The 14,416-nt window shown below is 42.1% G+C and overlaps 1 protein-coding gene across 6 annotated transcripts in view; it reads left to right on the forward strand.

Moving 5' to 3' along the window:
• Positions 1-14,416, forward strand: part of HECW1 (HECT, C2 and WW domain containing E3 ubiquitin protein ligase 1) — a 394,020-nt gene that overhangs the window by 226,733 nt on the left and 152,871 nt on the right. For all 6 annotated transcript variants that reach the window (XM_070617193.1, XM_070617192.1, XM_070617194.1 and 3 more), the window contains one exon: positions 9,280-9,355. In XM_070617193.1, the coding sequence (XP_070473294.1) occupies positions 9,280-9,355 (76 nt within the window). The remainder of the gene's footprint in view (positions 1-9,279; positions 9,356-14,416) is intronic.

Genomic DNA, 14,416 nt, shown 5'->3' on the forward strand with positions numbered 1-14,416 from the left:
ATGTCTTGCCCCATGGCTCCCTCCATCTTCAGGCCAGCAATGGCATCCAAATATTTCTCACTTTGAATCTCTGACTCCCTGCCACTCTGACCTCTAGACCCAAATTTAAAGGGTTCATGTGGTTAGGTTAGAACCACTCATATGATCTCCCTTTCTCGAAGTCAACTGTGACATATAATATAACCTAATCATGGGAGTAATTCACAGTCTCTGGATTATGCAGGGCTCATATACCAGGGGCAGGAAATCTTGGGACCGTCTTAGAATTCTGCCTGCCACGAAAGTTTAAAAGGGCCCCTCCAGTCCTCCGGGTATTTGGGGGTTGAAGATGGAGGAGGATAGAAAGGAGCCAAGCCATCCCAGCTCAGCCCAGAGTTCCCACTGCAGACAGTATATAGAAGCGCACTCCCAGGGATACGCACGACCCCTGAACAAGCAGAGTGGTCCTGGCTCAAACAGCATTCCTTCCTCCTGAGCTGCCAAGTACTTGCCCTAAGTCCAGCCTGTTCCCAAAGTACTCAGGTGGATGCTCCTAACTCCCTGCTTGCTTTTCCTATCTTCTGATGGAACTCTTCCAGAAATTCTGCCCACCCCCTCTTCCCCACCCACATCAGCCCTGTGATCCCTAATCTCAAACTGTGATCTCTCATCCCAGGTCCATGGGCTCTAAGATCAGCTCCAAGATGAGAGAGGAGTGCTCATCAGCTCTCCTGTCTGGGCCGACTGAAGGGTGTAGAGGGTAATATAAGCTCATTGCGCTATTGCTTTTATTTTGTATTTCATTTAGGCCAGATTTTGTTTACAAAATGATTAAAATAACAGCTTGACATGAATTTGTTGGAAAACTAGGGATAGAAAAATATGGACAAGACTCCAAGCACATTAAATTAATCCGGATGAGCATGGCACACCAGTCAATGCATTTGTTGTGCTGAGGTGTGTATTTGTAATATGGTCTGGCTGAGCAGAGAAGTGATCTAGCCGTATAGAGGCACTGAGGAAGCTTCCAGAACTACTTTTGTCACGTCTCTTTCTCACAGCCGGCCAAGCAGATCCCTTGATTGACCTTTTTATGCTTCATGTTCCTCACCTGTAAAGAACCAAATATTAGACAATCTGCTAACATAATTCTTAACAATAGAAGGTCAGAGGTTAAAAAACAAATAACAATATAAATAACAACAATGGCCTAATTTAGAGCACCTACTAAGTGCCAGCCTTTGTGCTAAGCATTTTACACGCATCACCCCTTTCAGTTCTAAGGATTTCAAGTAACTCCCCGATCTCCACACATACAAACAAATGGCCACCAGGTGCATGAAAAGATGCTCAGTATCAGTAATCATCAGGGAAATGCAAGTCAAAACCACAATGAAATATCACCTTCCACCTGTTAGAATGGCTCTTATCAAAAAGACAAGAGATCACAAGAGTTGGCAAGGATGTGGAGAAAAGGGAACCCTTATGCACTGTTGGTGAGAATGCATACTGGTGCAGCCACTACGGAAAACAACATGGAGGTTCCTCAAAATATTAAAAATAGAACTACCATATGATCCAGCAATCCCACTTCTGGATATATATACGAAAGAAATGAAAATTGGATCTCTAAGAGATAGCTGCACCCTGATGTTCATTGCAGCATTGTTCACAGTAGCCAAGATATGGAAACAACCTAAGTATCCATCGGCGGATGAATGGATAAAGAAGATGTGGTATATATATATTTACAATGAAATATTATTTAGCCATGAGAAAAAGGAAATCCTGCCAATTGTGACCCCATGGAGGGATCTTGAGGGCATTATGCTAAGTGAAATGTCAGACAAAGACAAACTCTATATAATATCACTTATAGATGGAATCTAAATAAGCCAAATTCACGGACACACAGAGGAGAGTGGTAGTTACCAGGAGCTGGGGGAGGAATGGGAAGATGTTTGTCAAAGGGTCAAACTTCCAGTCATAAGATAATAAGTTCTGAGGATCTAATGTACAGCGTGGTGACTAGAGTTAATACTGTATTATATGCCTGAAAGTTGCTAAGAGAATAGATCTTAAATGTTCTCACCACAAAAAAGAAATGGTACTTATCCGACCTGATGCAAGTGTTAGCTAAAGCTATGGTGGTAATGATTTTGATTTGCTGTGTATCAAATCAACACATTGTACACCTTAAACTTACATTTAGATGTCAATTAGATCTCAAAGCTAGGGAGAAAATAATTTGACAATGTTTCAAAAAAAACCCCGTGGTATATACATACAATGGACCATTCAGGCATGAAAAGGAACGAAGTGCTGATACTTTATACAGCATGGGGGAAGCTGGTGATGGTTAATTTTATATGTCAACTCGACAGGGTCACGGAGTGCCCAGATATTTGGTCAAATGTTATTCTGGGTGTTTCTGTGAGGGTGTTTGGGGATGAGTTTAACATTTAAATGAACACACTGAGTAAAGCAGATCCCCTCCCTAATGTGGGGGGGGCGCCTCATCCTATCAGCTGAAGACCGGAATAGAACCAAAAGGCTGACCCTCTACCGAATAAGAGGGAACTCCTCCTGCCTGACTGCCTGCTAGCTGGGACATCGGTTTTTTCTTGCCTTTGAACTCAAACTGAAACATCAGCCCTTCCTGTGTCTCCAGCTAGCCAGCTTTCAGACCGGAGCTTAAACCGTCAGCTCTCCTGGTCTCCAGCTTGCCAACTGCATATCTGGGAGCCTGTCAACCTCCATAAACGTGGGGCCCAATTCCTTATTTCATACATATATGTGTGTTTGTGTATGTGTGTGTGCGTGTGTGTGTGTGTGTATATATATATATACACACCCTATTAGTTCTGTTTCTCTGGAGAACCCTGACTGATCCACACTTCAAAAAATACTAAGTGAGAAAATCTAGTCACAAAGGCCATATATTGTATGATTCTATTATATAAAATACCTAGAATATATAAATCCTTAGAGACAGAAAGCAGATTGGTGGTTTCCTGGGGCTGTTGGGGAGAGGGGAAAGGGGAGAAACTGCTTGACGAGTATAGGGTATAGGGTTTTACTTTGAGTTGTTAAAATGTTTAAGAACTAGATAGATGTGGTAGTTGTACAACGTTGTGAGTTGTGCTAAATACCACTGAATTTCTCAGTTTAAAATGATCAATTTTATGCTATGTGAATTTCCCCTCAAAAATAATTTAAAATAAAACAAAAAAGTTAAAAATGCCTAACATACAAACATACATACATACACACCATAATAAGGATCGCAAATTCAAAAGGTTCCAGGGAGCCAGGTTGGTATCACATTTCATGGGATCTAAGTTGCCGTGGATTTTAAGACCAATCATTGATTTTTGTACCTCAAGGCTATAAAAAGCTTTCCAATTATAATTACAAGATGCATTGATGGATAGCCGCACCGATTTCAGAGCATTAAAATGGGAAGCATTTTATGCCTTCAGATTGATGAAAGCAGTCCCAGAGAGCAGGTCTAGGAAACGTGGCACTTCGAAGAGGACTGTTCTGTCTCAGCTCCAGCTGCTTATTGCTGGATTTTCAGGTATTTTAAAAGTCTGAAACCCACAGTCTAAGTAAATCTCCTGATTTGTGTGGGCCAAAGAAAACACGTCAATGGGCCACACAGCCTGCGGCCCCACCTGTGCCCGTGGTGGGTGCCTTGTGACAGGTGTGAACCAGGTGAGAGTGATCAGCCCACGGAGCGCAGGGCAAAGGCCCCTTCCCAGACCAAGGGACCAGCTGGGCAGTGGTCGTCCAGACCAGAAAGGAAGACCTGCAGAGAAGCGACCATTCGTCCCCGATGGAAGTACAGGCCCGAGCACTGGGGACAGGGGCCTCCATAGGCCAAGGCACCTGCAGAACCTGCTTTTGGTGCTTCAAACTAGGATGCAGACAGTTTTGAGCTGAGAGTTAGTTAGAGACAAATCTAAGGCATCTTTTCATCACCTTCTAAGAGAGGCAGACACGTGTGACAGGTGCTCCTCCAAGTGCCACAGCATCAGCCTCCACTGGGCACTTGGCAGAAATGCAGGCTCCGGGGCGCTCCTCAGCCCTAGGTGTCAGCGCTTCCGGGGGTGGGGCCGGGCAGTCTGTGTCTTATCAAGCCCTGCTGGTGGTTCCCATCCACACTGAAGTTGGACAACCTCTGCCCTCGAGCAAACAGAATGACTCAGTTATTTCTTAGAATTTGGTAGAGTTTGTCCCCACTTTCAGAACAGTCTGTACTATACAAGAAACTATGTTAAGAATAACTAGAAAGCTTAAAAATTCATCAGGGAAAATCCAGTGTTTGATTCCTTCCAGCTAGCATTCTCATTCTCCCAGCACTGCTTACACACTCCCGTCACCTTCTTCTCTTTAGTAAACCAAACGCCCAGCCTCCTAAATACAGCGGTCCTCTGCCCCAAGCAGATTTTCCCCATTGCTGGTGTCTGCAATCCTGCATCACCAAAAGCAGTCAGAGTAAAGAAAAGCATCCCTAATTAATTAACACGTTTTTGTCCAATTCACACACTGAAAGCTAGGAGGACGCCTCATTTTTCCAACCCCTTTTTTTCCCCACTCTAATTAGCAGAAGAACCCAGAAATTGGAAGGTCGTGCCTTGCCTTCAAGGCAATAAAGAAAGCTGGAGCAGTGAGGACTCTGGAAGCTGGCCTGGTGACAGCAACATCAGAAAGCAGAGAGGAGCGAGCAGAATATGAACCACACATGAACAGAATATGAGCAAAAGACAGCCAACAGCCAGGATGGGGCTGGAGAAGTGGCCCCGGGGGGTTAACGGACTCTCTGGAGGTGGTCCACGGACTCTATGGGGGGCGTTCCCGGACTTTGTTGGGGAGTTCTGCAACTCTCCTTTTATTTAAGCCAGATGGACCAGAGATTAATTCATCCCAGGTGAATCTTGGGAAGTCACTGAATGTTCTAAGCTCGGCTTTCACGTTTGTGAACTGGTGGAGAGTGAATGATGCGAATTTGCCAACTGTTGTCTAGAAGAATGGCTCTGTCCTTGGCACATGATCAGCTCTCATCTGTTTTCATTGTCTTCTTGCCCCTTTGATGGGCCTGGAGAAATTGCCTGGGGATGCAGTTGACTGTTGGAGCTTTATGTTTCGTTCTTTTAGCCCCTAAAGATGGCTTTGCACATTGAGTTTACAGGCCTTTCTGTTGGAGAATTTCAAGTAAGCTACCTACCCACCTAAGAATCATTATGAGGATTCAATGAGGGCAGTATACTCAAAAGTGCTCTATAAACATCTCTGTTGATTGTTTGCTTGTTAGAACAATTCAGAGGTTTGGAGGTGGAAGTGGAACTTGGCCTTGGCTTGGTTTGATTTGAGGTTTTTTAAGGTCGCTGAGAGGCATTTCAGATTCCTTAATAGACTTTATCTTGGATGCAAAAGATACTGAACTTTACAGGAACCACTAAACTCTGGTCTAAAATGGAACCCATAAATCCCTGCTCTTGGCTGCTGATTCCACGGCTTGGATATTTTATTATTTATAATGCAATGCTACTCTGTACTCAGTCTTTAGATTCACATTATCAGTCATGGACCCCTGCGCTTTTCATTTATAGGGAAATCAGAGTTATCTGGGTGAGGTGAGTGGATAAAGGTTCAGTGAAGTCATGAATTTCAGTCCCTGGCATCATTGTTGACTTAATTGTTCTGTAACTGAACACAAATCCTGTTAGCAATTTTAGGGGAAAGAATTCTATAATTACTTGAGGATAATCGTGGGTATGTAAATGGAGTTATCGCATCACAATTGAGTGTAACATGCGCACGCTGGAAGTGCCGTGTGAGCTACAGGGAGGTCCCCCAGCTTTCACCGGAGGAAGCAGACCCAAGCCTGGAGAAGCAACTCAGAGTGGCCAAGAGAGTTCTTTGAAAACTCCTCCTTTCCCTTCAAAGTATATTCATATTTTGCATTCAACTTTAAATCTCTCCATGTTCACTTTTAAGATAGTTTTACCAAAAATTTTGAGTAGAATTGATTGCCCCTGGGCAGTCTCATACCTGGGCATGAGAGTGCACCTGTCTGGGGAGCCATGATGTCCTCGGAGACTGGAAGATGGAGGATAGAGGTCCGCATGCATTTATGACCATGCGATTGAGACACACGTGTGATTTTGGCAAACAGCCTCATGTGCATGAAGATGGAGAGAGAGCTAAGGCAGAGGGAGCCTAATCAACTGAGCCACGCGTCTTCACCCTGCTGAAACATAAGTGCCCCTGCAACGGTAAAAAGGCCTGGTCTTTACTCTGGTTTTTGCTGAACTGCGTTTTTGCGGTGTGCGACAGTGGTGTGGATTCATCCTTAGAACTTTTCAAAAGGCAGATGTAAAGAGAAAATGAGAACGGGAGTAGGAGAGAAACATCTGAATGAACCCCAAAGTCCTTGATTCAACTCCAAGAGCCTTCTCATTACCCTGCAGAATCTTCTGCACGCCACCAGCAGATTCGGCTTTGAGTCTGTTAAACCAATTGCCAAGTGGGCTTTCTTGTGGAAACACTTGCGTGTGAAACAAACAGTGAAACTGCCAGGGCTGCATCTGAGAGGGGGGAGTCAGGCCCCCGCGCCCAGTGGTTAGAACAACAACCAGGTATCAGACAAACAGCAGAGCGAAGGGAAGGTGCAGCCTGGAGAAGATGAGCGGTTAGCTCCTCTGCCCTCACTTCTCGGGTTGTTCCGGGGTGCAAATATTTTGCCTGAGTCTTCACGTCATTTTCACAGTCCATCAACAGTAGATCACCCAAATCTGGGGGTGCAGCAGATTTCTTACCTCAAACATCCCTCTGGAACTCATCTCAAACAAAAAGTCAGGATGCGAAACCTTCAAGATGGGCAAACATCTTTACTTCCTGGAAAAATGTCTATCACGGCTTCTGAGGCCTCCACTTTTGTATCATCAGTCTGGTGCTGAGATGACTTTGTGAATAATCATTAGCAAAAGCCATGAGATAGGTAGAATTTTATGGAGTTTCAAATGTGTGTCTCCTCTCTGAGCTTAGTAGCATCCGAAAATGTATATTGTTTTTTTGTCTTCATTCCCCTTTTTGATGCAAGAAAGATGAAGAACCTTTTTGCAAATACCCAGCAGAGGAATATTTAAATATGAAGAATCAAAATATGTATGCTTTAAATAGGAAGGAACAAATGTCCTCTTCTTTGTTATGATTGCGTGTTTAAGCTCCTTTTAGCCTAGCACAAAATGTGCAGTTTAATCCTACAGCTTTTGAAAAACATAAATTGGCATGTACACACTCTGGACTTATAATTCCACAAGGCTCTGTTAAGAGAATAGTTTTTGTTGTGCCCTCAAGGAACTTACATTCTGAGAATAAACGAGCTAGATGTTTATCTTTTGAAACTGGAATTAGGAATCGTCAATTGTACTTGGCCCACTTAGGCAGGTACAGCACTGTAAGGGGGTGCAGTCAGCCTGCGGAAGGTTTGAAAAAGAAGGAAAGTCCACAACATTAAGGAATTTTGAGCCCTGATTGTGCCCGTGCATACTGGCCACTTTGAGAGTTAGGAGAGTAGTCCAGCCTGAGGACGCAGTCTCTGAGCTGTGTGTTGACCTCCGTTGCTCTGTGTCAGCCAGGTGAGGTGAAGACCAAGCACAGTCAAGGAAGGAGCGGGCTCTCCAATGCGAAGAGGCTAGTGCTTCAGACCAGCCAGCGTTCCCACTCTCCAATCCTGGCCCTGTCTCCCTGATTCTTTATCATCAGATGAGGTTCCTACAGGCACAGACCTGTCAGAGAGTTTCCTGATCTCTTATCTCACTTGATGCCAAGCCCCATTCCATATGGCACCCATGTTGGTTCCCTCTCCTGAGCTGCCCAGCATCCCTGATATTCACCTTGCACTTGGACCTAAGAGCAGACATACTGAGGAGATTTGCACACAAGCTGCCGCCAAACACGTAGGCCCACCAGGGGCACCATCTTCAGTGTGAGGTGGTGTTCTAATAATCCCTTTGTACTCTCCTTGGGCCAAAGTTGTGAGCTCTGGTGAAGCCCAGTCATTGCTCCCAGTTTCATATGAGGCAGATTGATGGTAACATCCATTCACAGCTCTTATAGCATCAAGAATACAGAGAGGCAGGGGCCAGCCCTGTGGCCTAGTGGTTAAGTGTGGTGCACTCCACTTCAGCAACCCAGGTTCAGTTCCCAGGCGCAGACCTACACCATTTGTCAGCAGTCATGCTGTGGTGGCGACCCACATACAAAATAGAGGAAGATTGGCACAGATGTTAGCTCAGGGCCAATCTTTTTCAGCAAAAAAAAAAAAAAAAAAAGAAGACTACTGAGAGACTGTAGGAAGAGAGAGAACAAGCCCACATAGCCTACAATCAAAGAGACTTTGAGCTACAGGTCATCAAGCTTTCCTTTTTTTCTTCTTCAGTACAGATTATCTTCTAAAAAGTAGACCCTGTATGGGTTTGTTTAATACTCAGATTTAAAAAATTATTTTCTGCAAATATGCAATATATGCAAAGGTAACTCTGTCTTTGAGTAAATACTCAGAATTCTTTGAGTGAAACTTTCCTAGAAGAGAATGGAAACAAAGACTCTAGGTGTTTTGATTAATCCATTAACAAATGTGTATTGAGCAATGATGCAAAATAAAACTTTTTAGCAGCCTGGTTTGCAAATGCCTATCAAATTGCAGAGAATCCGTGTAACAATTGTGTTGTGAAATTTTCCAGGAGGGCAATTAAATAAAAGGGACTTGAGAGCAGCTTGTCAATGCCATGCTCAGGCTCCTCCCTAATAAACAGAATTTCCTGAAAATCCCCAGATAATAACACAGATCAGAAGAAATGGAGACAGCAGTTTAACACTATCCTTTGCTAAATGGAAACACATTATAATTACAACAGTAAATATCTATTGACCTATCCTTCTACTGCCTTAAGACCTGCTTTAATAAGTACTTTTTGCAAATTTGAATGTGAAAAGACATTATTTACATAAATAGTTACAAAGGGCCTCTAGTATTATAGTAATTGTGTTTATTGAGCTCCGTTTCTCTGAAACTTGCCCCTCACCCCACCAGCAGATCTTCTATTACTGGGAAAAACATTAGGTTGCTAGAAGCTTCTTTTCATCAATAGTAGCCTAATGAAAATCACAACGCTGCTGTCTGCCATGGAGCATAGCTGGAGAAATACTGTGATTAAGCATGTTTGTGTGGAGTGTGAGTATCTATCTCAATGCTTGTTTGCTTGTCTCCCATTTTCCTCCTTCTTACAGATTTTTAAAAGCATTGGCTCTGATGAGACCGTCCAAGGGCAAGGAAGTCGGAGGCTGATCAGCTTTTCTCTCTCAGGTATGTTTTGCTCACCTGAAGGCCTTGTGGAAAGAATAAGAATGTCAACCAACCGTCAGGAGACGTGCTTTGAATTGACTCTTACCCACAAGTTACTCATCCTTTCTGTGCCTCAACTTCTCCATCTGTAAAACAAAAATTAAAAATATTCGCTGCATTCCCCTCGACCTCATGAGGATATTGGAGGATTCAGTAAGTAATAGATGCAAAAGCACTTTGAGGTGATGAGCAGAGAAGCTGCTACTCTACCTTCCCTCCGGTGCCAAGCAGCAGTAATTAAGAGTTTATAAAGTGGAGGTAGGGGAAAGCCTAGGAATAAGAACAGCTATGGGTCCTTTATCTAAATAGAATCTCACATGAAGCTCAGTTGGTAAAATAGATAAAAACTGAGCTGCTCAAAAAGATACGTTCATGGAAAAACCAGTGAAATCCAAATAAAGTCTGTAATTTAGTTAATAGGGTTTGGTTAATAGAGTAATTTAGTTAAATTTTTAGTTTTCATAATGTACCATAGTTCTGTAATATGTTAACAGCAGGGAAACTGGCTAAGGGGTGTTGTACTATCTTTGCAACTCTTCTGTAAATCTAAAATAATTTTAAAATCAAAAGTATAACGAAAAACTGAGTTGTTTTGGGTAAAGCGATATACAAAGCTCAAAGCCCTACACACTCAATTCCACCCTTAGTGGTCTTTGAGGAGACACAATGGCATGAAACTCCAGGTCTTCATGAGCATGGTTTGAAAACTATTGCCTTAGCTTATTGTTAAACCAACCAATGTTACAGGCCATAAATGTCAGAGAGCCAAGTCACAGAAGCGAAGTGTGTAAGCGTCCTTGGGAGATGGACAGTCACCTGGGGCTCTTCATGTCTAAGTGAGCCCCAGTAAAGCAAATGTGGGTCTAAAGATCCATTGATAGCAATTACAGCAAGGTTGCAGGATACAAGGTTGATATACAAAAAGTCACTTGCTTTCCTACATACCAGCAATGAACAAGTAGAATTTGAAATTAGAAACACAATGCCATTTACATTAGCACCCCTAAAATGATATACTTAGGTATAAATCTAACAAAATATATACAAGATCTATATAAGGAGAACTATAAAACTATGGTGAATGAAATCAAAGAAGAACTAAATAAATGGAGAGAGATTCCATGTTCATGGATATGAAGACTCAATTTTGTCAAAAAGTTTGTTCTTCCTAACTTGGTCTATAGAATCATGCAATCCCAATCAAGACCTCAGCAATAATTTTGTGGATAGTGACCAAATGATTCTAAAATTTATATGGAGAGGCAAAAGCCTCAGAATACCCAATACACTATTGAAGGAGATCAAAGTTGGACAACTGATACTATCCGAATTCAAGACTTACTATAGAGCTATGGTAGTCAAGATGGAGTAGTATTGGTGAAAGAACAGAAAAATAGATCAATGGAACATAGTAGCCCAGAAGTAGACCCCCGTATAGTTCAACTGATTTTTGAGAAAGGAGCAAAGGCAATACAATGGAGCAAAAAAAATCTTTTCAACAAACAGTGCTGGAATAACTAGACATTCACATGTGAAAAAAACAATCTAGATAGACCTTATACCCTTCAAGAAAATTAACTCAAAATGGATCATAGACCTAAATATAAATTGCAAAACTAGAGGGCTGGCCCTTTGGCATAGTGGTTGAATTTGGTGCACTTCACTTCAGTGGCCCAGGTTCACAGGTTCACATCCCAGGCAGAGAACTATGTGATTCGTCAGCCATGCTGGGGCAGCAACTCACATACAAAATAGAGGAAGATTGGCACAGATGTTAGCTCAGGGACAATCTTCCTCAAGGAAAAAAAAAGGAAGATTGGTGGCAGATGTTAGCTCAGGGCAAATCTTCCTTGCAAAAAAACATACAAAGCTATAAAACTTCTAGAAGATAACATAGGAGAAAACCTAGATGTCCTTGGGTATGGTGATGCCTTTTTAGATACAACACCAAAGACACAATAAATGAAAGAAATAATTGATAAGATGGACTTAATTAAAATTAAAAACTTCTGCTTTTTGAAGGACAATGTCAAGAGGATGAAAAGACAAGACACAAACTGGGAGAAAATATTTGCAAAAGACACATCTGATAAAGGACAGTTACCCAAAATATACAAAGAACTCTTAAAATTCAACAAGATGAAAACAAACAACCCAATTGAAAAATAGGTCAAAGACCTTAGCAGATACCTCATCAAAGAAGATATACAGATAGCAAATAATCAGACGAAAAAATGTTCCACATCACATGTCATCAGGGAAATGCAAATTAAAACAACAGCGAGAGGGGGGCCGGCCCGGTGGCGCAGCGGTTAAGTTCGCACGTTCCGCTTCTCGGCGGCCCGGGGTTCGCTGGTTCGGATCCCGGGTGCGGACATGGCACTGCTTGGCAGCCATGCTGTGGTAGGCGTCCCACGTATAAACTAGAGGAAGATGGGCACGGATGTTAGCTCAGAGCCAGGCTTCCTCAGCAAAAAGAGGAGGACTGGCAGTAGTTAGCTGAGGGCTAATCTTCCTCCAAAAAAAAAAAAAAAAAAAAAAAACAACAGCGAGATACCACTACACACCTATGAGAATGGCCAAAATCCAGAACACCGAAAACACCAAATGCTGGCAAGGTTACAGAGCCACAGGAACTCTCATTCATTGCTGGTGGGAATGCAGAATGGTACAGACACTCTGGAAGACATTTTGGTAGTTTCTTACAAAGCTAAACATACTCTTATCATATGATCTGGTGATTGCACTCCTTGGAATTTACCCAAATGGGTTGAAAAGTCCATACAAAAACCTACACGCAGACCTTTATTCATAATTGCCAAAACTTGGAAGCAACCAAGATGTTCTTCAGTAGGTGAATGGATTAACTGTGGTGCTTCCAGATAATGGAATATTATTCAGTGCTGAAAAGAATTGAGCTATCAAGCCATGGAAATACATGGAGGAATTTTGAATGCCTATTACAGTCTGAAAAGGCAATATATTGTATGATGTATGATTCTCACTCTATCACATTCTGTAAAAGATAAAACTATGGAAACAGTAAAAAGATCAGTGGTTGCTAGGAATTGGGGGAAGGAATGATGAATAGATGGAAGACAGAGGGTTTTTAGGGCAGTGAAAGTACTCTGTACAATATTGTAATGATGGACATGTCATTACACGTTTGTCAAAACCCATAGAATGTGGGCCACCCCTGTGGCCGAGTGGTTGAGTCTGCATGCTCCACTTTGGCGGCTCAGAGTTTTGCTGGTTCAGATCCTGGGTGGGGACATGGCACTGCTCATCCAGCCACGCTGAGATGGTGTCCCACGTAGCAGAACTAGAAAGACCTACAACTGGGATATACAACTGTGTGCTGGGGGGCTTTGGGGAGAAGAAGGAAAAAAAAAGATTGGCAACAGATGTTAGCTCAGGGCCAATCTTTAAAAAAAAAAAACGTAGAATGTACAACACCAAGAGTGAACTCTGGTGTAAACTATGGATTTTGGGAAGAAATAAAACATTTATCACTCATCTGTGATTATAATGTGTCAGTGTAGGCTCATCAGTTGTAACAACAGTACCATTCCGGTAGGGGATGTTGATAATAGGGGAGGCTATGCGTGTGTGGGGCAGGCAGTAAATAAATGGGAAGTCTCTGTACTTCCTCTTAATTTTGCTGTGACTCTACAACTGCTCTAAAAAGAAAAGTCTTTTTACTTGGAAAAAAAAAAGATCCATTAACAATATTAGCATGTGTCTGTCTAGGTTAAGAAAAAAGGAAGAAAAAGGAAACTCAATACTTTTGTATTACTAAATCAGAAAGCTTAACAATTCCTAATTCACTATTCCTGATTTGCTATTCTTATGTTTGTATTGAAATGCTTGAGAAGTCACAATTATTTGTACAAACCTTCAGGAACAGTAGAAACCAGGAAAACTACCTGCCAGAAACGAAGAGGAATTTTCACAAACCAAATCTCAGTGAAATCCCAAAGCCTAAGAGGGATGCCACACAGGATGGGCAGCATGGCGTTGGGGAAGAAGAGGAAATCTCTGCCAGTTGGTTCCCATTTTGGCTCTGCCATGAAGACATGGGCTCACAGACCCACCAGAGGAAAGGAACTGCTCCCAAATTGGTTCAAAAGGCTACCTGATAAGGTGATCAGGATTGCTTCATCTCCTATAGCCCCTCAATATATCATTTTTATTACACTTATTTCAAGGCAAAAATTGCCAGCAATGAAATGTGACTGGAGATGTAAAATTAGCAGCTAAAGAAGCAAGCCTGGAGTGGTCGTGGAAGTATACTACTGAGTAGTGGAATAGTTGAATATGTGTGTGTGTTTAATTCACAATGTCTATTTAGAAAAAAAGGGTAAATATTGCTTAAAGTATCATGGTAAATTTCGTGCCTCAAAGAAAGACAAGATAAAAAGATCAGCAAATCTATGTCTAGGCAAAGCCCATAAAGTATCAGAAAATTGATCAGATGCTGGTCATGTCTGAGTGTAAAAGCAGAGATGAGGAGTCCCACGGAAACCACCTGGACAACCAACCTGACAAAAGATGGACCGATATCAGAACTACACAACATATTCATGGATAAATAACAGAAATTTCGAGTTAAAGAATGTATGGAGAAAAGATTCTACCTATAAAAAAGTTGAAGAATGTAACACTCAAGAGAAGAAGAAAGTATTGTGTTGACAGGTATCTACTGAAGAGAAGTGAAGTGTTATCACTCGTCCGCTCAGAGTCTCAATGAAATACAGGGAAGTGCGGGACCTATGAAGTACGAGATCTAAGATGAAGAAAGATGATAAAAGGGAGTTCTTTGAATCTGGCAAAAATAAAAACTTAGAAAGCCAAGCGTATTGGTTTCCTATTGTATTTCTTTCCTATTCCAGTTAATTCCTGAACAAATTACCACACACATAGTGGCTTAAAACAGCACAAATGTATTCTAACTTTTCCAGAGGTCAGAAGGCCAAAATGCATCTTAAGGGATTAAAATCAAGGTGTCAGCAGGCCTGGTTC

The sequence above is a fragment of the Equus przewalskii genome, chromosome 4 (assembly GCF_037783145.1).
Source record: "Equus przewalskii isolate Varuska chromosome 4, EquPr2, whole genome shotgun sequence".
Taxonomy (NCBI): domain Eukaryota; kingdom Metazoa; phylum Chordata; class Mammalia; order Perissodactyla; family Equidae; genus Equus; species Equus przewalskii.